General features: G+C 33.6%; 1 protein-coding gene across 11 annotated transcripts in view; it reads right to left on the bottom strand.

Annotated features, from left to right (window-relative positions):
* STAU2 (staufen double-stranded RNA binding protein 2) overlaps positions 1–26,921 on the bottom strand; it is a 322,172-nt gene that overhangs the window by 268,035 nt on the left and 27,216 nt on the right. For 4 of the 11 annotated variants that reach the window (XM_057531779.1, XM_057531776.1, XM_057531777.1 and 1 more), the window contains 2 exons: positions 10,703–10,862; positions 2,134–2,269 (listed from right to left, as the gene is read on the bottom strand). In XM_057531779.1, the coding sequence (XP_057387762.1) occupies positions 2,134–2,269; positions 10,703–10,862 (296 nt within the window). Of the gene's footprint in view, positions 1–2,133; positions 2,270–10,702; positions 10,863–21,253; positions 21,400–25,764; positions 25,895–26,921 lie in introns of all 11 variants that reach the window. The other 7 variants (XM_057531771.1, XM_057531770.1, XM_057531775.1 and 4 more) reach the window with 5 other exon arrangements.

Genomic DNA, 26,921 nt, shown 5'->3' with positions numbered 1-26,921 from the left:
TCAGCATCCCAACACTAAAAGAAATGATATGTGACTGGACAGAGCTTATCAGCTAACACTACAATGGCAATCCTACTGCGATATAAATGCATCAAATCAATATATTGTATACCTTAAACTTACACAATGTTATATGTCAATTATGCCTCAATTAAAAAGAAAATTTTTTTAAGCATCAGCAAATAGCTGATCACACATGAGAAAGAACTGCTTAGGCGTAGAAGCAGTGGGAGAAATCACACCAAAAAATTTAATAGATTAGACCATATAACATTTAAAACTGTAGTACGTTAAAAACAAACACAAAACTAAAAGCCAATTTTTTAAAAGCAGGAAAATCAAACAATAGAATAGACTTAATGCTAATACCCTCAACACATAAACATTTGAAGACTGATCAAGCAATGCAATAAAAATTAGCAAATTAAAATAAACAAATCAAAATGGACAAGTAACTAATAATTTGAAAAACTGTTGAGCTTCATAAGTTATCAATAAAACCAAAAAAATTTAAACATACCACTTTTTAACTATCAAACAAGACAATGTGTTTTAAACTCAATGTTGTCAGAATAGTACAAAACATACTATAAGAAATTAGTATAAGCTTTAATGTAATCGGGTAATATCAAAACATTACTCTTTTTAACCCAATATTCCCCTTATAGTAATATATCTTAAGGAAATAATCAGTGTTGTGAACAAAAACTTGTATATGAAGAATTTTTACTGCAACATTATTTATAATTGTCAAAAAAAGGGGAGGAACAATCTAGACGATCAAAAACAGGTATTTTTTTATATACTTATCAAGTATTCATTGTTTATACCTGTTTAAATACTGGTAAAGTATACCCTAGCCATATGAAGCATTATATAACCATCAAAAATATTTTTCAAAGGCTACTTAAAGATATGAAAAATGATATCTGTATTAAGTAAAAAGAGGGCACAATACTGCATATTCAAAATGAACAAATGATGATATATTCATACAAAGAAACATTATTCAGCAATAAAAACTGGCAGAACCTAGGTACAAGCAACATGGATGAATCTCAAAAAATCAAAAAACAAAAACAAACAAAACAAGAAAACCATTATATGAAGTGAAAAAAGCCAGACACAAAAGAATAAATACTGTATGAGTCTATTTATAGAAGTTCAAGGGCAGGCAAAACTAACCTATGGTGATAGAACAGCGGTTACTTCTGGGAGGAGGTGTAGCAAGTGCAAATAAGTGTGAGGAAACTCTCAGGGTGATGCAAATGTTCTGGAGTTTGATGGGGTGGTGATCACACGAGGATATAAATATGTAAAAAAGTCATCAAATAAACTATAAATACATATATACATAAATAAAATAATAAAATAAAGTCATCAAGATGTACATTTAAGATCTGTGCATTTTACTGTTCATATATTATACCTCCATAAAGTAATACAGAAATTGCATATAAAGGATAATTTCAATTTGGTTAAATATATTTATATGCAAAGAATAAAAAGAATGTAAAGTACAACAAAATATTAAAGGTGTTTAATTCTGGGATTGCAAATTATTTGTATTTTTAACTTTCTGCATTTTCCACATTCTCAACGAGTTACATGACTTTTATAAATGATCAGGAAAAAAAAACCTGAACTTTTTAAAAGAATTCTGCCATGCTTGCAAAAGAAAATTCTGTTACACTTATAACTATCACAAAATTATTCAATGTGCAGAAATACTTAGTAAATCCTTCTAACAACTTTCCTGTAAGTTATAAACGGTCATATTTGCAATGTATTCGGACAAACTGAGAAAAGCACTAATTAAGCTAAGCATCTGCTTGGTGCCTAAATGAGCAAGATAACTGGAAAGCCCACACCACACTGTGGAATGATTTTAAAACATGGTCCTGCGTGCAGCAAACACGGGGCTCTCATGACTCAGCAACAACCAGCTCCTGAAAAAGTTAATTTTCTTTACTTATTACTTTAAGTATTCCTGATAAGCTTGATATATCTAAATTCCATGCAAAATGCCCCAAGTGAATTTTCCTTACAACAAAAATACCTTTTGAGTTTCAGAAACTTTCACAATATGCGTAAAATAATAAATAAGAACAAAACCAAAGAAGACATACAAACCTCTGATTGTACATGCCCCGAAAGTTGTAATTAGCTCTATAATTTGGGAAAGGCTTTGGATCTAACGGCCTGTAGATGGCAGGCTCTCCCCTTTTCATAGCAAGCCCATTCAGTTCCACAGTTGGTGTTATACTACCTGTTTAAAAGAAATATTAAAGGCACACAAGTGAAATATTTCCATAATAAATCATGCAGTCCATATTTATTTTACATATAATTACCATGGAAGAAGGTGGCAGTGGATGCCCTTCTGCCTGATTTTCTAAGGGGGTGCATAAAAAAGCTACATAAACAGTGAAGTCTCTTTGGGGTTGTTGCAACATTTTCTGTACATTAATGACCAAAAATTCAACTTTATAGTCCCACTGTTTCAAAACAAGGAAAACAGAAGATTCATAGATGGCTTCGTTTGGATATTATAAAGCAACTACTGAATTTCAAAGTTACTTACTCCAGAAAGCTTACAACTACTTAATCATTAAAAGCATTATCATCTGTGAATATTTTAAGTCATATTTTGGTTATCAAGCAACTAGAATTAGCAATATGTACAGGGTCATCAGTAACTCTTGGACTTATCTAATGAAAATAAATTTTGAGTTTTTTCTATAACCAACAACAGGACAAAATAGTAAATACAAGTAATGCTTTCTGTGGATAATCTTAAAAGATACATGCTGAAGCATTTATGGATGAAGTGATATATCTGAGATTTGTTTCAAAATAATTCAGAGGACAGAGAGATGGGAAACAAGATGGGATGTGTGAGTAACTGTTGTGCCTGAAAACAAGTACAGGGATGTTCAAGAGCTTATTTTTTCTATTTTTGTAAAAGTTTGAAAAATCCCATAAAATATAACACACAATGTACAGTTATTATGTCAAGTTATTTTAAGTGTCAAAAAAGGTTATTCAGTAAATATACATATATATGTTCCAAATAACAAATGACAAAAATGAATCTAAAGCTTTTATAGAGAGTAAAATTTATTTCTAATGTAAATTCTGTATTATTTCATTTGAATTATGCCTTTTGCACCATACATTTAAGACTCCCCTTCATCATGAACAAAAGTGGATCCACTTACTGCAGCAGAGAAACTGGGGCACAAAGTACTAGCTGAGGGGTGGTGGAGCCTGACACAAATGCACAACTGGCTGCTAGGTCATAAGCAAGCCGTCAAGAGTCATAAGCTGCTCATTTTATGTCTCATTTCTAAAGAATTCACATGAAACCACTGAAGAGCATAATAAGAACAGGAACTAAACCAAGGTCAAGAAAAAGGAAAAAATAAAGGAGGCGGGAGGACAAAGGAGAAAGCAGAAAAGAAAAAGATAAGGATAAGAAAAACAGCAAAGAAAAGCTAACATGTTAAATAGTAAGTCGAATTAGTCCAAACTCCAAATTTAACACATATACTCAGGGCAGAGGAAGAGTAAGTCAAGCACAAAGGGATTCTTTCTTTGTTTCTTATAGCATTTTACCGAGGGATAAGTAAAATGCACAAACCTTAAGCATACAGCTCCATGAGTTATTATACATGTAACACTCATACAACCACCATTCAGATCAAGAGCTGAACATTTCCATCACCCAGAAATACCCAGTCAATACCCACCTCCCCATGTTATCCATTCTGACTTCTGTCATCATAGATTAGCTGTGCCTATTCTTCAAATCTAAATATGTATTAGTTTGTCTTGCTTCTTTCACTCAACATAATGCTTTGTTGAATATCACTTTCAAACTTTACCACTGAAAAGCATTCCACTCAGTTTATCTAATCTGCCCTTGATGGGACATCTGGGTTGTTTTCAGTTTGAGGCTATTAAGTATCAAGCCACCTCAAACACTCTTCAGTTAAGTCTCTCAGCAGACATATACACTCTTTTCTCTTGGGTATACACCTAGCAGTGGAATTGCTAGGTCAGAGGGTAGGTTCATGTTTAACAATAAAGTTAAAACTGCCTAACAGTTCTCCAAAGATAATTTTTAACACCAAAGAGCCATCTACGCCTTTAGAAGTTTAAATTTTTCTTATTCCATAAAGATTTCAGTTTAATAATTAACAGATTAATCAGTTGTACAATTTATGCCATTACGAATTCTACTTTGCAACAATCATACAGACACAAATAGCATAAAGTTCAAATGGGAAAACTAGAAAAGAAAAAAAAAAGCTTGAAAGACCTCATCCTTTAAGTATGGCAATAAACAGGAAACTAATGTGTTTGAAAATGACCAGTGATATGATTTTAATGTACTGGTAGGATATACTATGTCTGCCACCCACACCAAAATTGTATTTTAAACTAGGTAAAAGTACTATATTCATATTATTTAAAGAAAGAAATAATCTCATACAAATTCCTCATTTGAAAGTAAGGCTACAGTACATTTTCTTCATAGAAATGCCAGAAACTGGTGTTGTGAAGGAGAGTAGAAGAGAAGCAGAAAAGCACAAACCACAAGAAAAGATTTCAACTCCTTTGAGCGAAGTACTCCATCTGTCTCCTACAGAATGAGACTGACATCTCCACATGTGCATACCTCTCATTACTTACATAATAATGCTCTCACAGAAAACATTTAAAGAATAACTTCAAACTATGAGCTGTCTCTAGGAAATGCTAAGTACCATTGTTTTCAACACGTGACGGTTAGACCCAGGTTGCATAAAGATAATCATTACATAGGAATCCTCATGTATTTTATGGCTATAGAGTTGACACTGTAAACACATAATCAGTTTTTAGTGGTTTTTAGATACATTAAAGGAAATTTCTACATTTACCAATGATAAAAAAAGACTAATTAATTAGATATACAAACGTATATAACAACAATTGTGGATTCCTATCATGTGACAGATTAAAAAAAGATGCCACAACTAGTTTTCAAGGAGCAACGTATTACTAACACTTAAAGAAACAACTTTTTAGGAAGTTAGAAAAGTCCCTGGAACATAGTAGTCACTCAATAAATATTTGTTGAAAGAATGAATTGATTAATCAATAAATCAGGGCTCTTGGAGAAATGACTGGAGCCAGGGCAGGGAAAACACAAGATGACCTAGGAACATCTTATCGTGCCAGAAAGAAATGCCCAAAGAATGATGAGGAAATTATCTGAAGGACACAGGAGTCAACTTGAAGGGGTCATACCTCTGGCCAAATCTGGGACAATTTGAGCATCAAAATAAATAATGACAATTGTAGATCCTAAACCTGTACGTATAACAGAAATCCAAGAGTCTATAGTGATATAAATAAACAAACAAAAAAAATGACGGGGACAAGAAAGCTCTTGGGTAGAATGCCAACTAATAAATCAAAAAAGAATACGGAATTAAAAATCACCCTTTGGCAACCTTCAGAGTAGTCATGGATTCAGACAAGAATCATCAATCATCAGTCTTTCATGTAGGTGAAAGAAAGTTGGATAAGGAACAGAATGTTTATATAGTCTCAAAGTACCTCCTCAAAAAATAATTGTTCGGGACTTCTCTGGTGGCACAGTGGTTAAGAATCTGCCTGCCAATGCAGGGGACAGGGGTTCAAGCCCTGGTCCGGGAAGATCCCACACGCCTCAGAGCAACTAAGCCCATTCGCCACAACTACTGAGCCTGCGCTCTAGAGCCCGCGAGCCACAACTACTGAGCCCGTGTGCCTAGAGCCCATGCTCTGCAACAAGAGAAGCCACCGCAATGAGAAGCCCGTGCACCGCAACGAAGAGTAGCCCCCGCTCACCGCAACTAGAGAAAGCCCGTGTGCAGCAACAAAGACCCAGCACAGCCAAAAATAAACAATAAATAAATTTATTGTAAAAAATATTTCTTAATTATACTATTTAATAATAAAACATACTTAAAATTAATTAACTTTACAATACAGAAGCCTGGCAGACATAACTCTCCACCAAGAAACAAAAGACATCACTAATGGGACAAATCAGTATCGTGTGTCTCCTGATATGAAACACTGATATGAGCCCAGGTCACTTCTGTGATATTCATGCTAAAAATGCATAAATCATGAGGAAACACCAGACAAACTCCAGTGAGGGGCATTCTACAAATGATGTGTAGAAATGTCAAGGTCATAAAAAACAAGAAAGACTGAGGAACTGTTTCAGACTGAAGTGGAAGGAAGAGAAACAGTAAGCCCATGACCCTGATTAGATGCTGGTCTTACAAAGGACATAACTGGGACCATCAGTGAAGTGTGACTGGAGTCTGCGGATTACACGGTGATACCAGATCGATGTTAACTTCCTGATAGGACAGTGTCTGTGTACTTAAGAAATAATGGGTAATGGGACACCATGTCCATAACTTATTCTCAAAAGGTTCAGAAATGTTAACCATTTCTGAGTGATGGGTACCTGGGAGCTCTATGTACTCTTTCTACAAAATTTATATGTATAAGAAATTATTTCTAAAAAAAGTTAAAAAAAATAAGAGGAAGGAGAAAGCAAAGTAGTTCTATGATATCCTCCTCATTAACTGGCAGATTACCCATGCTGTACTAAATTTAACTCCTCTCTGGGACATAACTACTATTTAAGGCCCATCTACTTCCTGTGAAGTCAGGACTGGATCTCCCCTCCTCTGCAGTGCACACAGGAATGGATTGTCTTTTCAATAAAAGTGCTAAGTTAACTGAATGTCTATATATTAAAAGGAAGAAAAAAATCTTGACTCTTACCTCACCTCATACATAAACCTCAATTCCTGATAGACTGTAGATCTAAATTTAAAAGATAAAATAATAAAATTTCTAAAAATAATATGAGGTTATCGTCACAATTTTGTGGGAGATAAAGATGTCTTAAATAGCACAAAAAAAGCACCACCATTCCAGCAATTCCACTTCTGGGCATTTATCCCGAAAAAACAAAAACACTAACTTGAAAAGATATATGCACCCTCATGTTCATGGAAGCAAGCTAAGTGTCCACTGATGGATGAATGGATAAAGAAGAGGTGATGATACACATATACAATAGACTATTATACAGCAATAAAAAAAAAATTTTTGCCATTTGTGACAACATGGATGGCTCTTGAAGGCATTATGGTAAATGAAATAAGTCAGACAGAGAACGACAAATACCATATGACCTCACTTGCATGTGGAATCTAAAAAAAGAAAACACAAAAAAACAGAACTCATAGATACAGAAAAGAGATTGGTGGCTGCCAGAGGTGGGAAGTGGGGGGAAGTGTAATAGGTAAGGGGGGTCAAAAGGTACAAACTTCCAGTTATAAAATAAATAAATCATGGGGATGTAATATACAGCATGGTGATATAGTTAATCATACTGTATTTTATACTTGAAAGTTGCTAAGAGAGTATATCTAAAGCATTCTCATCACGAGAAAGAAAATATTTTGTAACTATGTATGGTGACAGATGTTAATGAGATATTGTGGTGATTGCACAACATATACAAATATCAAATCATTATGTTGTACACCTGAAACTAATATAATGCTATGTGTCAATTAGACTTCAATTTTTAAAAAGCACTAACCATAAGGGAAAAGAATAAATTAGACTTCATTAATATAAAAATTTATGTTCATCAAAATGCACCATTAGGAATATGGAGATATTTGCCATACACATATCTGACAAAGTATATTAATCCAGAATATGTAAGAACCCTATAAGTCAATAAAAAATTGAAAAAATTTAAAAACTGACAAGGCAGTTTCTTAACAGGAAAAATATATCAACAGCAGAGAACACCCTAATGCCAATAGGCATATGAAAAGGTGATCACTTTAATGATTAGGGAAATGCAAATTAAAACCACAATGAAATACTACTATATCCCCAGAAGAATAGGTAGAAATTTTAAGATACCCTATATTGACAAGGATGTGGAAAGCTCTCATATACTGCTAGTGGGAGGGAAATGTGATAAATTTGACGTTATGTATTAACACTGAAAACATGCATAACCTACGACCCAACAATTCTAATCCTAGCTACATCGCCAACAAAAATGTATACATACAAGAATGTTCATAGCAATCTTACTTCTAACAGCCCCAAACTAGAAGCAACCCAAATGTCCACCATTAGTATAGTGAATAAGTAAATAGTGGTATATCCATGCAGTGGGATACTACATAGCAAAGAAATACTAGACTGTTAACACACAACACAATGAATCCCACAAACATGACATTGAGAAAAACAAGCTATCACAAAAAAGTATGATGCATGATTCCAACAAGCAGGCACAACAAATCTAGGATGACAGAGAGAAGAAGAGTGGTTCCTTAGGAGATGTTTAACCACTAAAAGAGGGCATGAGGGAGGCTTCTGAGGCACTGGTAAAGCCTGCAAAGTGTTCACAGTGCAAAACGCCATCAAGGCTCAAAAACCATAATTTGTGCACCTGCCAGAACATAATATTATATTTTATTTTTAAAATTTACCTCAACAATGAATAAACGTGTAAAATGTCATACAAAAAAATAAAAATAAATAGAATTAAAATTTACCCCCCAAAATCTACTCATTCTGTCAGCTCACTGCAACATTCCATGGTGGAAACTCTTATCTCCATTGGTCTGAAAGGCCAGTGAGCCAGACTCTCTCCTGTTTCCTTCCTCTAACTCCCTTGCTAGTTTACCTCCAGCTACAACCCCTGGAAGTGGACCTGACCCAAAGCTCAGCACACAACTGCTCTCGCTTCACAGCATCTGCCCTGGGGGGCTGGTCCACAAGCATGGCTTCCACCAGTGGGTCAGTAACACTTGTCCTTCTGTCCATTCCGACTGCCATGCCAATATTCCAGCAGAGGAGGGGGCAACAGCATTCCCTGCGCATGTGTTTTTTTTCTTTCTTCACCCGTAAACTATGGCAGTGGTTTCCTAACTGATTTTGCTTTTGGTATTTTCCACCTCCCATTCACATGTCAAACTCAACTTCCTAAACTGCTCTTTTAAACACATCATCCACCTGCTCATGAAAATTAATCCAAACTATGGATAAAATTTATCTCCTAAAGCTGCAGCCAAGTCCATCACAATCTACTTTCTAACTACATCTCTAGTCTTGTCTCTTACTAGCCACTTACCTGCTCTAATTAAAAACCGTCTACAAAAAAAATTTTTTTTGCAAAACCCATCATCCAGATTCCTGTTCCAATGCACTTCCTCATCGTATTCCTCAGCCTGGAATATTCTTTTCTCTCCTCTATACCTGCCTACTCTCTATTCATGACCTGTATCTCACCTCATCTACTTCAGTCCATGTTTATCATTACTTATAATACTGATGCCTATTATTACTCACTTGGTACTTAATCTTTACCACTGAGTTACATGTTTTATGTAAATGACTAAAATCCTCACAGCAAAGGACAGTGGTTTATAACTCTTAGATATATTAAAACAAATGCTTAATAAATAGAGGTGGTGGTGTGGTGCTAATGATCAACCAGTCATTTGAAGAGAGTTTTAAAAGTTAAAAAAGTAGATAGCCTCTTACCAGCTTCAAGCTGAACTGGTGTTTTTTCTTTATTACCGTAATATTTTGGCTTATTTACCCATACATAATAAATACTGGAATCAGCTGAACAGATGCAAAAGGACTACGACTAGGAAAGTCATGGAGCTCTGGAAAAAGCAGTCCTTGAAAGAGGAGACTGCCTGCCTAACAAGCGCCACGTGGGAAAGAAGTGTCCGACCTGACTGTGAGCAGAAGCATGGGAGCTGTAATTCAACAGACTACAGAGTCACTGCTGGCAGGCAAAATGTCTTTGTTCACTCCATCACAAAAGTACTCCACCTAAAGCAGTATCGGTCAGAAGGTAACCACTTGCATTAATAGGTTAACAGATGAGTGAATGGACACAGGGCTGGCACTAAACTTATGGAACTTTATTGATTTGAGGCTACCAATTCATGCACTGTGTCTGATACAGGTTTGCGCTTCCCAATAGGTAACTGGACGTATAATGTTTTTGGTACTGCATGCAATTAGAACAACTTTTTACAATTATTCTTAGGAGCTTAAAATTAGAACACTCATTTACTTAGCAGTATATTACACACAGGTGGGTTTTTTGGATTTGTGGGTTTCTTAAACTCCATATGAATGTTCTAAATGTAAATGGCAACCATTCCTACATGAACAAATAAAATAATAAGATGCTTAGGGCTAATTTTATAATTTTCTATTAAACTAAAATAAAGAATAACTATTTTTAATTATTAAATTATATATTATATATTTAGAAAGAGAAATTGATCATTTCTATCTTTGCTTTAGAAAAAAAAACTCAGTCCTATTTTCTGTTCTTTGTATCCAAATGTCTTTTTATCACACATAAAAAGTAAATAATGCACCTTTAGAGTATCCACTAAAGCAAATTTTTAAAATAATTACAATTACCATCTCCATTCTCTCACCTTCAGTTATTATTCGGCTGTCTTTACCATCTGTGCTGTCAGTACCTGTTGACTATGCAATGGGCCTGTATGAAGGAAAATACAGAGAACAGCACATGCAGAAGATGACAACAGGAGGAAACGAGTCAGGGCCATACCTGGGTTATTGTTAACACTGCTTTTGGGTGGCTTCTGAACTGGTTTGGGAAGCGTAGATTCAGTCAAAGCTTTGTTAGCGACAGCTTGCTGGGCCTTCTTTATACTGCTCCCTTCGGATTCCCATGTCTGCTCCCCAAGACTCAGCTGCACTGAGAACATCTTGGAAAAACATACAGAGACAAAGAAAACATTGAAATTTTTCAGAAAATAAAGTGTGCTGTCTGAGAGAAAAATAGATACACCACAGAATCAAAATTTTAGAGCTAGAGTTGAGCTTACAGATCATTTGCAACAAAAATCTTATTCTAAGTAGTGAACGAATTTTAAGAGATTGTGCCAAATTCGGTTCTATCCGAAGGCTTAACGGCAGCTCTAAGTGTACATGTTGGGTAGAATATATCAAGAAGAAATCGCTTCCCTAAATGGAATCATACTGTTAATGTCAGTCAAACAGTCCTCAAAAAAGCAGAATAAGAACAAAGAGTAAGAGAAACTATACGAGAATCCAAAAGGTCCTGTCTCTGTAACTTTTCCAAAATCGAATTCCTTAAACTTTATACTTAGCACAATCTAGTCAGTGAGTCAGGAAATCCAATTAAATATTCTGTCACCAAGGAACTCTCAATCCTCCACAACCAACCTTTAACCAGTCACCAAATTCAGTCAGTTTTAACCTCATGAATATTTCTCAAATCTCCTTCCTCTCTCTGCCAGTGACACTGCTGCACTAGATACAGTCTTTCATCATCTTAGCTTAGATATAATAATCTCCCAACTGACTGCTGCTAAATCGAACTATCTTTTGAAAACTCAAATCCAATTGCATCACTCCAAACACCACCAGGTTAAAAACCTTCGATTGTTCCCCTTGTAACATGGCACAAAGGAGACACCTGTCCATCTTCATTTCACACCCACCCCTCCCCTTGCACATCCTAACGTTCCATTTACACCGGATTTCCATATGCATCCAAAAACCTATTGTTCACCTTTAAAATTTAGGATCAGTTACAGGATACACATACAATCCGCTGTTTTACTCCACAGACAGCTTACTACTTTGTAGGAATACAAAGTTTGAACCTCAAAATACTTATGAATTATGAAGAAATAAATGTCTTTGCAGGAAAGAAATCAGGTAGAAAATACCTTTAACAACAGAGTGATTAAAGTTAGCATCATCAATAATCATTCAAAGGGACATCATGTGCCTCCTGGTATGATGCAATGAGAAGTATGTAGCATTCTTGGCTAAAAATGTTTACCCTGAATCTAATCATAGGGAAACAATCAGGCAGATCTGGGTTATGGTATATTCTATAAGACAACTGACCTAAACTCTTCAAAACTGTCAATGTTATGAAAGAAAAAACCAAACAAAAGAATGCAAGGGGGCTGTCCTAGATTAAAGGATGCTGAAGAGACATGATAGGGTGTAATAAAGTACAATGTATGATCCCTGACTGGATTTGTACTGGGAAGAAAAGTATAAAGGGCATTTAGAGAACAACCAGGGAAATTTGACTATAGACTATAATGTACTAAACAAACTCAGTCAAGTTTAAATTTCTTGAGTAATTATAGTACTATGGTTATGAAGAAGAATGTCTTTGGTCTTACAAGATAGATATACAAGTATTTAAGGGTAAAATGTCATGATGGTTGAAATTTATTTTCAAATTGTTCAAGGAAAAAGTATGTATTTATACAGAAGGAGCAAGAAAAGTAAATGTAGCAATGTAGTAAATAACTTAATGATTAGTAAATCTGAAAGATCCATTATACTGCTCTTTCAATTTTTCCTGTAGGTTTTCAATTTTTCAAAATACAGAGTTGAAAATATTTATAATCATTTGAAATTCAAAATATGTACATATCTATTAAAAGTGAATAATTTTTCTTTTATTCTGATTCAGTTTAAAATTTTTACCAAAAACATATCTTTAATTCATTTACCCGATTTTAAAATGATTTTTCAATGACTAGGTCTTTTGGCTTTCAAATTACAGTATATAACAAAGAACTCTGCCACAAAGAATACATTATCTCTCCCATTCTCCTCAAAATCAGTTCATGCTCCAGAATGTTCCATCCATTATTCTTCCATTAATTCAGGTTCAAAACCTCAATAGCTTCTTTGTTTATCCTTGCTTTCCTAAGACTTATTTAACAACACCTCAAAACTGTTCCTTGTTATTTCTGTTGTCACCACCTTAGTCTAAAGCCTCTATAAACTCAGATTTCCTGCCTCCTAATCTTCCAGATGTCATCACTTTCCCAGTCTTACTGGCCAGACACCTTTGAATGGTCTTCCTTGTCTGCTCCATTTCTCTCTGCATTCTCCCCTGCATCCAGCTGATTCAACTTCAAAAATATTTTTCAGATCTGCCCTTTCTTTGTAATGTTTGCCAATGTCTTAGTGAAGAGTATCAATGTATCCCTCTCCTAAATTACTACAAGACCATCCTAATATCACTCCTTTAACATAAGACTTTCCCATTCAAACTATCCTTCTTGGGAATTCCATGGTGGTCCAGTGGTTAGTACTCCGCACTTTCACTGCTGAGGCCTGGGTTTGATCCCTGGTTGGGTAACTAAGATCCCACAAACCGTGCCATCACCAACATGAATATTCTATAAAATGCAAATGTATCCAAGTCTATCCTCTGCTTTTCTGAAACCTCTTAAGAATCCCACTACATTGTACACCTAAAACTAGTACAACATTTTATGTCAATTATATCTCAATAAAACTGGAGAGAAAAAAAAGAGTCTCACTACAATAAAAATTTTATAATTTTGAGTAGGACTCCTGGGACATACTGTTTATGAGCTGAAGTCACAATCCACCATTTACTATGTGTAACATTAGGGAAGTTAATTCTTTCCCTCTGTTTTCTTACTTCTTTAGTGAAAGTGGGGTAATAAGAACACAGAGAATGGTTGTGAAAATTAAAACAAAATTGTGTAGATGCCCCCATTTGAAATGTAGAGATTGTCAAACTGGATAAAAAAACAAAATCCAACTGTATGCTACCTTCAACTATAAAGACACATGGTTTAAAAGCAATGGGATAGAAAAAACTATATCATGGTAACATAAAGCAATGAAAGGTCAGAATGGTTATATAAATATCAGACAAAGTAGATTCCAGAGCAAAGACTACTACCAGTGAAAACAAAGGTCATTTCATAATGATAAAGGGGCCAGTTAATCAAGAAGAGGATTAACAATCTTAAACACTTGGGTGACTTATAACAGAGTTTCAAAATACATGAAGCAAAAACAGAACTGCAAAGAGAAATAAAGAATCCACAATTAGAGTCAGAGATTCAATACCTCTCTCCCAATAATTGATATAACAATGACCAAGCAGGCAACAGGAGGAATATAGTAGACCTGAACAACACTATCAACCAACATAACCTGATTGCAATGTTTTTAAAACACTCTACCTAAGAAGAGCAAATATACATTTGTTCTCATTTTCTCACAAAAAATTTACCAAGACAGACAATATTCTGGACCATAAAACAAGACACAACAAATTCTAAGGAGTCAAGTGATGAACAGTATGCTCTCCGACCACAATGGAATTAAATTAGAAAATAATAACAGAAAGATCTCTGGAAAATCTCCAAATATTTCGAAACTACATAACACATTTCTAAATAACCTATGGGTAAAAGAAGAAACCAAGGGGAAAATAGAAAGTATTTATTTTAAACTGAATGAAAATGAAAACTCTACGTTTCAAAAGATGACACTGCTAAAACAGTACTAAAGGGAAATTTCTAGCACTAAATGCCTACACTAAGAAGTAAGGTCTCAAGTAAGTTAACTTCAGCTTTAATCTAAAGAAACCAGAAAAAGAGTAAATCGAACCTGAGGTAAATAGGAAAAAACATAGTAAACGTAAAAGCAAACATAAGAAAATAAATATAGAAAAATAATAGAGAAAAAAAAATCAATAAAACCAAAAGCTGGTACTTCGCAAAGATCAGTAAAATTTGTAAACCTCTGTGCAGACTAATCATGAAAAAAAGAGAAGCCACAAATTACCAGTATCAGGAATGAGAGAGGTGACATCACTACACATTCTTAAAATATTAAAAAGAAACAAGGGAATATTTTTTTAACAGCTTTATGCCAATAAACTCAACAACATTAAGTTCTTAAAAGCCACAGTTACTAAAGCTCATTCAAGAAGAAACAGGTAACCTGAACAGGATTATACATGTTAAGGAAATTCAATCTGTAATTTAAAATCTTTCCACAAAGAAAACCCCAGGCCCAGATGGTTTTGATGATAAATTCTACCATACATTTAAGAAAGAAATAATGCCAATTTACAAAAACTCTTCCCAAAACTTGAATCAGAAGGAACACCTCTCAACTTATTCTATGAAGCTAGCATTACCTTGATACCGAAACCAGAATAAGATACTACCAGTGAAAACAAAATAAAACTACACACCAATACCTCTCATAAAGATAAACACAAAAATCCTTAACAAAATATTAACAAATGGAATCTATCAATATAGAAATGAGATAATACTTTATAACCAAGCATTTTATCCCAGGAAGGCAAGGGTTGATTCTACATTTGAGAGTCAATCAATGTAACTCACAATACTAAGAGATTAAAAATGGAAAAATCATATGACCATCTCAATCAATGTAGAAGAACCATATGACAAAAACCAAGATCTATTCATGTTAAAACTCTCAGCAAAAAAAAATAATAATAAAAAAATAAAATAAAGAATTTCCTCAATCTGATTAAAGGCATCTACAGAAAAAGCTACATCTAACATCACAATTAATGAAGAAAAACTGAATGACTGCCCATAAAGTCAAGTTAGAGATATCTGCTCTCACTACTTTTATTCAACATTGCACTGTAAGTTCTAGCCAATGCAATTAGGCAAGAGAAATAAATAAAAGACATTCAGATTGGAAAGTAAGATTTAAAATTGTCTTTATTTACAAATAGGCTGTGGGACACCGACCAGAATCTTAAAAAAAAAAAAAAGAAAGAAAAAGGCTACTAGAACTAATAAGTGAGTTTAGCAAGACTGCAAGATGCTAGATCAATATAGAAAAATCAGTGTAGTTTTGAAGACACAGATATAGAAAACAAACTAGTGGTTACCAGTAGGGAGTGGGGGAGGGGTAATGTAAGGATGGGGGAGTGGAAGGTACAAACTACTGGGTGTAAGATAGGCTCAAGGATGTATTGTACAACATGGGGAATATAGCCAATATTGTGTAATAACTGTAAATGGAAAGTAACCTTTAAAATTGTATCAAAAATTTTTAGAAAAAAATTTTTAATGTAATATAAAAGTAGTCTGATATATTTCTCTCTCTTCTAAATTCTTAGGCACTGTGCAGATTCCCTACATTAGAGAGGCAGTTATTTTTAGCACTATTTCACAGTATCAAAGAAAGTTAACCTACAATGGAAAAAGTAGGAATTTTCTGATTTGTATTCGCACTTTTATTCTACATACTCTCATACATGTATATTTATATACAAATGTTATACATACATTTCAATGCTTTAATATGTATAAAATAAAATATATAAAACAGAAAAATATCAGTGTATTTTATACACTAGCAATGCTTAATAAGAATTATAAATTGAAATTTGAAAAACAATATCACTTAAAATAGCATCAAAAATATGAAATAGAGATAAACCTAAAGATGAGAAATACCTGTCCACTGAAAACTACAAAATATTATTGACAGAAATTAAAGAATATCTAAATAAATAAGAGATACTCTGTTGATAGGTTGGAAGACTCAGTTTTTCTAACATATTAATTTTCCCCAAATTGAGCTATAAGTTAATTGCAATTCTATCCAAAATCCCAGCAAGGTGCTTTATAGAATGGACAAGCTGACTTTAAAATTCATATGAAAATGCAAAGGATGTTGAATAGCCAAAACAACTCTGAAAATGAAGAACAAAATTAGAGGGCTGGTACTACCAGATTATAAAGCTACAGTAATCACAACAGCACAGTATTTGCATAAAGATAGGAAAATAGACCAACAGAACAGAACAGAGTCCAGAAATAAACAAACATATATATGGACAGCTGATTTTTGACAAAGGTGCCAAGGCAATGCAGTAAGGAAAGGAAAATCTCTTCAACAACTGGACATCCATATGCAAAAATATATACATATATCTTGTTCCATAACTCAACATATACAAAAATTAACTCAAAGTGGCAATTAGACCTAAATATAAGACCCAAATGTAAAAACTTAAACTATATAACATCCAGAGGAAAGCACAGAAGAAAATCTTATGACCTTTAACGGGGCAAAGATTTCTTAGATATAATACCAAAAGCAAAATCTATAAGAGAACAAATGGATAAACTGGAGTTCATCAAAATTAACAATTACTGCTCTTCAAAAGACAATGTTAAAAAAAGATAAGCCACAAAGAAGCGGAAATAATTGCAAAGCACATATCTAATAAAGGACTTGAATCCAGAGTATACAAAGAGAGGCATCACAGAAAACAGCAGAGTAGAAAGCTCCAATAAGGAACAGTGTCTGTCATATTATAAATACTCAATAGACATTTTACCACGGATTTTTTAATCCTATATACAACTAACATGCAATGAGACAATTATCTGGGTACCTCCATCATCAACATAATTGCTGAAAATTTACAAATCATCATTCCATTATACTACACTAGAATAGGTATTATAGTTCTCAAATTACAGATGAGAAAGCTGAGATTCTAAATTAGTTGTTCAAGGCCACACAAGCTGGATAATGCAGGGCAAAGATCACGCTTGGTAAATCTAGCAAGAATTAAAAAAAAAAAAAAAAAAAGACCACTTCGCTTCAAGGCCACTGGGTAGTACTGCCTCCCTCAGTGATATCTATTCCCAAGTAAACCTTCTCAAAGTGCTAGTACGAGAGCAGTTTTCTTAACACTTAGCCGTGCACATACACAACTCATCAAAATAGGGAAATAAAGGAAAAAGAGAAAATACCACTTTATGTTATTCATGGCTCTCTTCCTTATACTCTATATTATAATAGTCTTCTGAGATTTGAGAAAATCAAAACAATTCATAGGAAAAATAAAGAACTGGATTTAGGTTCTTAAGAGATACAGCAATGTTATAGTAACTCACGTTAATATAAGGTGTAACAAATTACTTCAGAGTTCAATTAAAAAGTGAGTATAAAAACAAAAGGGGACAAGGCAAACATTAAAATATTTTTTATTTAGGGCTTCCCTGGTGGCGCAGTGGATAAGAATCCGCCTGCCAATGCAGGGGACACAGGTTCGATCCCTGGTCCGGGAAGATCCCACATGCCACAGAGCAACTAAGCCCATGCACCACAACTACTGAGCCTGCGCTCTAGAGCCCGTGAGCCAAAACTACTTAAGTTCACGTGCCACAACTACTGAAGCCCCCGTGCCTAGACCCAGTGGTGCTCCGCAAAAAGAGAAGCCACAGCAATGAGAAGCCCGAGCACCACAACGAAGAGTAGCCCCCGCTCACCGCAACTAGAGAAAGCCCGCACGCAGCAATGAAGACCCTATGCAGCCATAAATAAATAAATAAATAAATAAATAATTTTTTAAATATATATATTTTTTATTTAATAGTCACACATTAAAAGTTCTACAAGTTGTTCACATTCTGTAAGACTCAATGGAGGAAAGAGGAAAGCATGTAGATAGATCACTACCTCCCATGAAGTATGTATAAGAAGACAATTCTATACCACCCTGAAGACATTCATCTCTATCCTGTGTTTCTCAACTCTGGATGCACATCTGGGTCACTGAGAGCTTTAAAAAAATCCTGATGTCTAGGCCTCATCCAAGACCACTTAAATTAGAATTTCTGGGAGTGAGACTGAGGCATAAGTATTTTTTTTAATTTTAAAATCCCTTGGTGATTCCAATGAATAGCCAAGGCTGAAAACCACTACTGTAAGTGTGTGTGTGTGTGTGTGTGTGTGTGTGTGTGTGTGTGTGTAAAATATATATGCATATATATGGAAATTGCCATATAACTGGTTAATGTCCCAAGAAAATTAATGAGTTGGGCCTAGGTTTAAATTTTTCATGCCAGAGATAATCATTTATTTCATTAAAATACAGTTTATATCTCACTTAAAACCACTGGTAGACATGCATAAATGCAAAGGACTTTGTTTTCCACAAAAAGGATCCAGACCTAGCCAATTAATATTAACAATAATTATTAATTAATACTATTTAGACTCATAAATACTATCTTTCATTCAAGAATATGCTAATTATTCTAGTACTCACTCTTTAAAAATGAGCAACAGGCTAAATGGTGTGGTCTATGACCAAAGCACCCAGAGCAGTAGGTGTAGGTTGGCAAAGGGATCTCTAGATCTCCTTAAAACCCAAGGGAATCTGGGACTGTCTAGAAAAAAGAATGTGGACCACAACAAACCTGGTCCATTAGAAGGGGAATTTAATGACACAGAAGAAAGTTAAGGGAGGGGAGGGGAAAGAAAGCTGGAGGAATGACCTTGAATAGGTGAGAAGGGTTGGGATTTAGTACAGAAATAGAGGGGTTGGCCTCTACAAGTCGTTCATCTGTAACTCAGAAGGGAAGGCAGAGCTGGGATTTGCGTTGGGATTTTGTTAAGCATGTACTAACCAAGGGGGGAAGAGAGTTGAGGGTACATACAAAGCATATGGAATTTAAGCTAGATAAAGAAACGTGAGGACTGAGGGAAGTAAGAAATAGTAAAAAGGTGGTGGAATCAATGGATTTGTGGTGTGGAAGGACTATTGAAGTCAGACTACTAGAGGGAATGAAATAGGTGTCAGAGACGAATGAATGCTTGAGATTATAATCATGGAGGGTCTTGCAGTTATTGGTAATGATAAAATCAAGAATGTGATCACAGGAATGAGTGGCTGAAGGAGAGTGGAAGACAAGATAATTGGAGACATGCAAGAAACTGAAATGTCAGCATGTTGGAACAACCATCATTTCGACAATGATATCATCAAAAATTAAAACAGGATGAGTATTGTAGAGAGTGAAAGTGAGCCGTGAGAAATGTGATGGAATCACCCAGAGGTCAGCAAATGACTACTGTGATGTTACACTGGGGGTTAGTCTATTAACATGAAATTCAAACCTGGGGGGTCTATCTCAAGGAAGAATACCTGGAATTGGCCATGAGAAGCAAAGAGGACACATACTAGAGGAACCATGAACTGTAGAAGAATAAAATACTTCTTACCCTAAATAAGCTCGGTCTCATACAATAATAACGACCAACAAATATCATGATACCACAGCTCGGTAACGACCACAACTAAGAAAGTCGGAACCTGCTGGCGGCCCAGCGGAAGGAGCAGAGAAGTTTCACAAAGGTTTGAAAGATGTGAGATGTGTGTTCAAACCTGACAGATGTGAAAAGACATGAGACACTGTAAGAAATGAAAACAGTTCAACATGATCAAGGGCAGAAAGAATGAGTACGAAATAGATATGATTAACGGGAATGGAAGAGGATCAGGATATAAGACTAGACAGGTAGACCAAGGCCACTACCTTTTTCTCTGAACAAAAAATATTATGAACAAATTAAAGGGCTGCCCAGAAATCCTTCATAAAAGCCTCTAATATGGAATAAAATTGATGGATTTCAGTTTCATCTTATTTTCCTTACTTTGAAGGAGATGCTAGAAAACAAATAATCCTGTGCTTTATGAAGATTAACCAACTTTTAGAGAATCAATTGCTTCCACACTGTATACAAAAATTTATAATCATTATCATAATCTCCAATATCCAAGATTAAAAATGTGCCAAGGAAATTTGTGCACAACTGAGTTTTTAAAAACAGATTAATAGAGCTCAAACATAAATGCATTAGTCATAGATTTCTTTGCAACATGTATACGTAAAAACATATATATGTATGAGGCTATATAAAAATATAAATCAATTTTCCATTTAAAAGAATATTATAACTGAATACATAGATAACAACAAAACTGGTATATACAAATTTTATAAATGGTGAATCTTAGAATTAAAAATCATATTGGAAAAGACATCTCACTAAGTAACTGTTGTTATATTTTACTCTGTATCCATTTTTCTGTTAGCAGTTACTATGTAATGGAAAAAGCACAGTACTTGCGAGCCACAGAATACATGTTCAAGCGCTGGCACCGGCACTCATGAACTATAAAGCAAGTTACTTAACTTTTCCGTGCCTGAGTTTCTTAAAAGGAAATCAAAAATCCATATCTCATGTGGTTTCATTAAGGTTTTTATGAAGTACTGTCTCTGAAAGAGCTCCGTAAACCATAATGAGCTATAAAATTGTTTAGTTACAGACTGCAAAATATTTTTAGTAGAGGACTAAGAGCCTTTATGCCATCCACTACCCCCTCCCCCCCAAAAAGCACAATTAAAACCTGAGATGATAAATCTGATAGACTTTGATAAGCATGTCTCACCACCTCTCTTCAAAACCTTACCTTTGAATGAGCAGGCCCTCTTTCTTTCAGAAGTTTATACTGGGGTTGGACTCTATTGAAACGGGCTAACTCATTTACCAGACACATTGGAGTTTTCTCTTTGGGGTTTGCCATTTTATCTTGGAGAGAAGCTGTAAATAAAAAGGCTGTAAAGTTTTTGTGAAGAATGACTTTACAAAATGGAAGAAAAACTAGTTTTGACTTTTTTAGATTGAAATCAGATTGTATATTTGGATAAAATTATTTTCATGAATTTTATACAAAAATTTCAAATCACCTAAAGTCTTCCATTACATGCAACAGAAATATGTATCACATTTTCAACAATAAATTAAGGTAACTTTTTTTCCTAACTACCTAAATTGCTCTCTATACATATATATATGATAACAGCATGCTTAAAGATTTAAAACAATATAAGATTATAATAATTTTTAATTGATCCTGTAACTTTCCTTTCCACTCAAGAAATTTTAGCATAAACACATAATTCTTATTCTTATTGCTATAAAACTAAATTTTATCTGCTTTTTCATCATTTGATCTTTCTTGTTTTCCTTCTCATTCTGAAGCAACATATTAATTGAAAAAGCTCTAGACTTGGGAATCAAGTCCTAAGGTTTAATTACTAGCTCTCCCAACTACTGTTTTTTAGTAACTTTTCTTTTTGTTTTTTTATTGAAACTTTGAAAAGAAGTAGAAAGAATAATTTAACAAATGACCATGCCCTTATCACCCAGAACTGAAATTAACACTTTCTATGTTTGCTTTGTCTTACTTTAAAAAAAAAAAAGAAAAAACAGTATTACATTCCAGTTAAGTTCCCTTTATCTTTTCCAGAAACTACCACTATGTGAATTTAAAATATATCCCTCCAGGATATTCTAAAATACACTTATATGAATGCATGCATATCCATGAAAAAATACACAGTATTGATATATGTAGTTTTAGAGTTCACATAAATAGTAATATAATAAACATATCATTTTCACAATTTTCTTCACTCTTCATTATGTTTTGGAGAGTTAACTTACATAGATCCAGTGCATTACTTTTAACTGCTGTATAATTTCCATCACAATATTTTATCATAAATTTTTTAATCTTCTCTGATAGTAGACATTTAGGTTGTTTCCAATTCTTCACTCTTACAAATTAAAACACGCTAGCAAACAGCACTCAGAAGGACTGTACCAAATTACCTTCCCCTGGCAGCATGAGAATTACTATTTCCCTTCAACCTTGAAAACATGCAGTATAGTCAGATATTTTAATCTCTGACAATCTGATGTTTGACAAAACTTTGTTTTTGATCATTTGGGTTGCCTCTTCTGGGAACTGCTTCCGTCCTTTTTTCTATTGACTATTTTATGCATAATATCAATCTTTTATGGTCTGGGCCTTTTCTGCCTCAAGAAATCCTTCCCTAACCTGAAATGTCTTAATAATTTTTACTTAAATTTACTAAGCCTACTATTCTTTATCTATAAAATAAAGGTAATAATCTATCCTACTTAACTAACTCACAGACTGTTATAAGGTTAAGATTTTTAAATACATGGTACTATAAATTCTACCACAATTATTATTACAGCTTCAGAATATTTTCCTAACACTACAGTATTTTATCCTATATTTTTCCTTCATCTCATTTACAGACATATTTAACTGCTTTTCAGTTTTTCTTTCATCTCCCATTAATCAATGTTAAAAAACACTTTAAAACCCAAGCATAAAATGGATTACTTCCTGCTCAGTTAAACTGTAGTCACAATATATAGGGAATACATTAAATAAGTGGAAATAGCTGATTTTAGGAACTTCATCTATAAACTTTCTATGGCAAGGTTTAATGTAGAAAACAGTATTCTTTTTAATACTTCTAATTAACTTTTTAATACCCTCTACAGGACTAATAATTTGGTACAATAACTTGATCACAATCATTATGATTAAGAAATTATTTTATAACAATACTACACAAATACCTAATAAGGCATAAGTTTAAAAAAAAAATCTAAGCAATCAACTGTAGGACCAATACAGCTGACAGCTAATTCTACAAGTAAACCATTCTAAGTGGCTTACAAACCAAAAATAAATAAATAAATAAACCTAGTAATTATTACTTTTTGGAACAGCACAAAAAAGGCAAAGAATATTAGTCAAGAGAGGTTGAAGAAATCTGCATTTTACTTATTCCACTGTATATCATTCAAATAAACATTTTATAAACTGTACCAGAAAGTCAGTCATTACATAAAATACAAGGTGACCTGGTACTATAATCAATTTTGGTCCTTGCATACCATGGCATTAAATACTCAAGTACAGTATACAACACAGCTACCTGAATATCAAAAAGCAAAAGAAGAATGAAAATGAGAAAAAACTGAAGGCTGGTAAAAATGAGTCAATTTTGCATAACACTAAAATAGCATTTATACTTCTACTATAACAATTTTCATAACTTAGTAATGCTGCATATTCATCTATTATGATGGAAAAAATATTAGGAGCATAGCAAGAATAATGTGACAATTTTACAGTATAAAAATTAATAGCCTAGGATTTAAATATGTTTAAATGTGATTAAAATGATAAGTTTACAGCTCTGTAAACTTGGTAAGAAAATCTGATCTAAATTCTTTAAAGGAAAGTGCTAATAACATGGTATTAAACTTATATTCCATTAATTCTAACTTTCTGCTTCATAAAAATAACATGAATCCAATAATGGACTCATGGAATCCATTAATGAAATCCCACAATGGATTTAATGTGTGATTTAAGTTTTGGTGTGAAAGGTGTGCAAAATACATGTAAAATCTCACTTTGATAAAACTTTATAACTAAAACCCAAACATTTAAAGTTGGTAAATTTAAAAATAATTAGTTCTAGTTCATATGTTTTATTTTACAAAATGATTAAAATTTTATTTTCCATAGTTGTTCCTCTATTCAATTTGAAATCTTATTAGTATTAACTACTTGACAGAGATCAATGGTAGAGCAGTAATATCAAAATTAAACCAAAATTTTGACACAGTATCTACAAAATTATAAAACAAATTGGTCTATAAAAATTGGGATCCATCAACTTAATTTATATATTACTTTTTAGAAAAGTCAACAAGTACAAAAAGTGAGAAATATGTACACTGTTGCATAAGTATACATTTTCAAGAGACTTAAGAATGTCCTCAATGAAGCTATTTTGAAACAGGCTTCAAGTCAATTTGGTGGCTGGAATAGTAGATACCTACTTAGAAGTAAATAAAATTAATGATAATGAATTACACAATTCTAAAACTTTGCTTTTGAGAGAACAAATGCCATCTATTTAAGAGCCTGTTTTGGATATCTCTGCCACTGATTGATATCTACGTAACCTTGAGAAAGTACTTAAATCTCACTTTCCTGGACAGTTAAACAGAAATAATAGTTGTTTTTATATCAGTGGATTATGGTATTGGTTGAATGAAATGATGTAAGATACTATTAACAATAAGAATGCATTATTATTCTGCTTATAAGTAATCTGTTAAAGCACACTATCATCAAATATGCATACAGTGATATGATTTTATAAACTTTTTTCATGGCTTCCTAAGCTAAAATATTCTGAGTTAAAATGTTCGTTAGGATAAGTTGACTTTATTCACACAAATATACTTCTTTAATATTCTATAAAAAGCATGTATTTGTTATTATTTTTTCCACTGACTTACTATAACATATTAAGTTTGTCTCCACTGAAAAATTCCCAAGTGTGATATAAATTACATATAAGATTTCTCATATTTTTGTTAGGGAATATTCTACCTTTATTGGTATAAAATTTGTTTACATGTAACTCTCCGTAACTTTGATAAGTAACACTGGTAAAACAGCTAATTCATAATAACAGGATCTGCACACTCAGCAAAACAGAGACATAACTCTTTTGAGATAGATTGTTTTTATATCTTTATAAAATGTCCTGGACACTGTGGTACTTGAATCTTCAAAATATACCAAGATAATACAGTTCACAGTTTTCAATTAACAGGCAAAATCCCTGTTCCAAAGGAGCTCAGAGTCTGGTAGAAAAACAGACACATACAAGAAACAAATACACTAAACTACAACATGAAAAGTTCTGTAGTAAGGCTGTTAGAAGGGACTCCTTAGGTGAACGGGGTGTTGAAAGGTAGGTTTCAAGAGGTGCTGATTAGATTAGTTAAGGAAAGTAGGCATTCACCAAGTTAGCAAGGAAGAGAGAAAGACAGTCCAGGCTTTTCCAGAGCACACATGCAGGAGAAAGCACAATAAACACATCACATTCTGGCAAATGCAAGTAGATCATTAGCAGACTATAAATGCAGAATAGGATATAGCAGAAAAAACTGTGTGACCAGAATCCACGAAAACACCAAGTTTCCTAAGCCAGAACTTAGAGTAGCAACATTTTTAAGGTAGTTAAATCACGGCCAGAGCTGTTGCTAGTAAATCATAGTCTACCTCACCTGCCAAGGCAAGTCTCTCCACAGAAGAATCCGTTTCCATCCCTGGTCCCAGAAAATGACTTGGACACAGTTTCTATGTCTCTTTGTTGGCTCCCCTTTCCCTATTCCCTGCTATTGGAAGGGACTCTTCCTAATTCCCAAGTAAAATAAAAAGAAAGAAAACAGAGTCAAAAAAGCAAGGAATTTACCTTCCAAAGGTTCTTGCCTTCTAGCAGAAATATAACTGTCTGTCCATAGCTATAACTAAAACAAACCTTATAACTTCAAATTAGACCATAACCTAAGGTGGTCCAAGCAAAATCACCACCCAAGGATCAAACTGCTCTATTATAATTGTCTGTTAATTAAGAAAAATTAAAGTTCCTATCTCATATAGACACAAAAATAAATTCCAAAAGTATTAAAATGCAGAATATAAAAATATGACAAAAGCACAAGAAAACTTGGCTAAATATTTGTCATAATCCTGTAACATAGAAGGCTTTTCTAGATAAGAAACCTAAAAGACATAATGGGATAAACTGACAGATTTAACAACACAAAAAATGTAAAACCTCTATAGAGCAGAACACACCATGAATGACACTAAAAAATAGTCAACAAACTAGGGAATAAATACTTGTAACATGTGAAGAAAAACTGAAGAGGATAAAAATAAAATCCATAAAATATGAAGATGACATAAATCAATTTTTTTTAAAAATCCAACAGAAAAAAAATGCACAATCAATTCATATAATGTATTGAGTAAACACATCTGTTCAAAAAGCCAGTGTTAAAAGAAATAAAAATTTGAATTCCAATGAGATATAATTTATCCCATTAGACTGATAAAATGAAAAAAAATCATGTAACTATTGACAAGGATGTGTGAAAATGGGTGCAAATTCTATTGATACAAACATAAATAAGTACACATTTTTTGGCAGGCAATCTGGGAATATTGATTAAAGTTTTTCAGTTGCATCTATCTTTAAAACAGAAATTGTACGTCTAGGTAATTCATACTGCAGGAAGACTCGCATAAGATACACAATGACAACCTACATAGCAAGACTGTAATTGCAAGAGCTCTAAACAACCTAAATATTTATCCATCAATAATTGACTGACTACCTAAGCTACAATGGACAATGCAGCTTTGAAAAAAGAATGAC

Source organism: Balaenoptera acutorostrata, chromosome 17, assembly GCF_949987535.1.
Source record: "Balaenoptera acutorostrata chromosome 17, mBalAcu1.1, whole genome shotgun sequence".
Classification (NCBI taxonomy): Eukaryota; Metazoa; Chordata; class Mammalia; order Artiodactyla; family Balaenopteridae; genus Balaenoptera; species Balaenoptera acutorostrata.
Note: the sequence above shows the minus strand (reverse complement) of the source record. Positions and strands in the feature narration are given on the sequence as shown.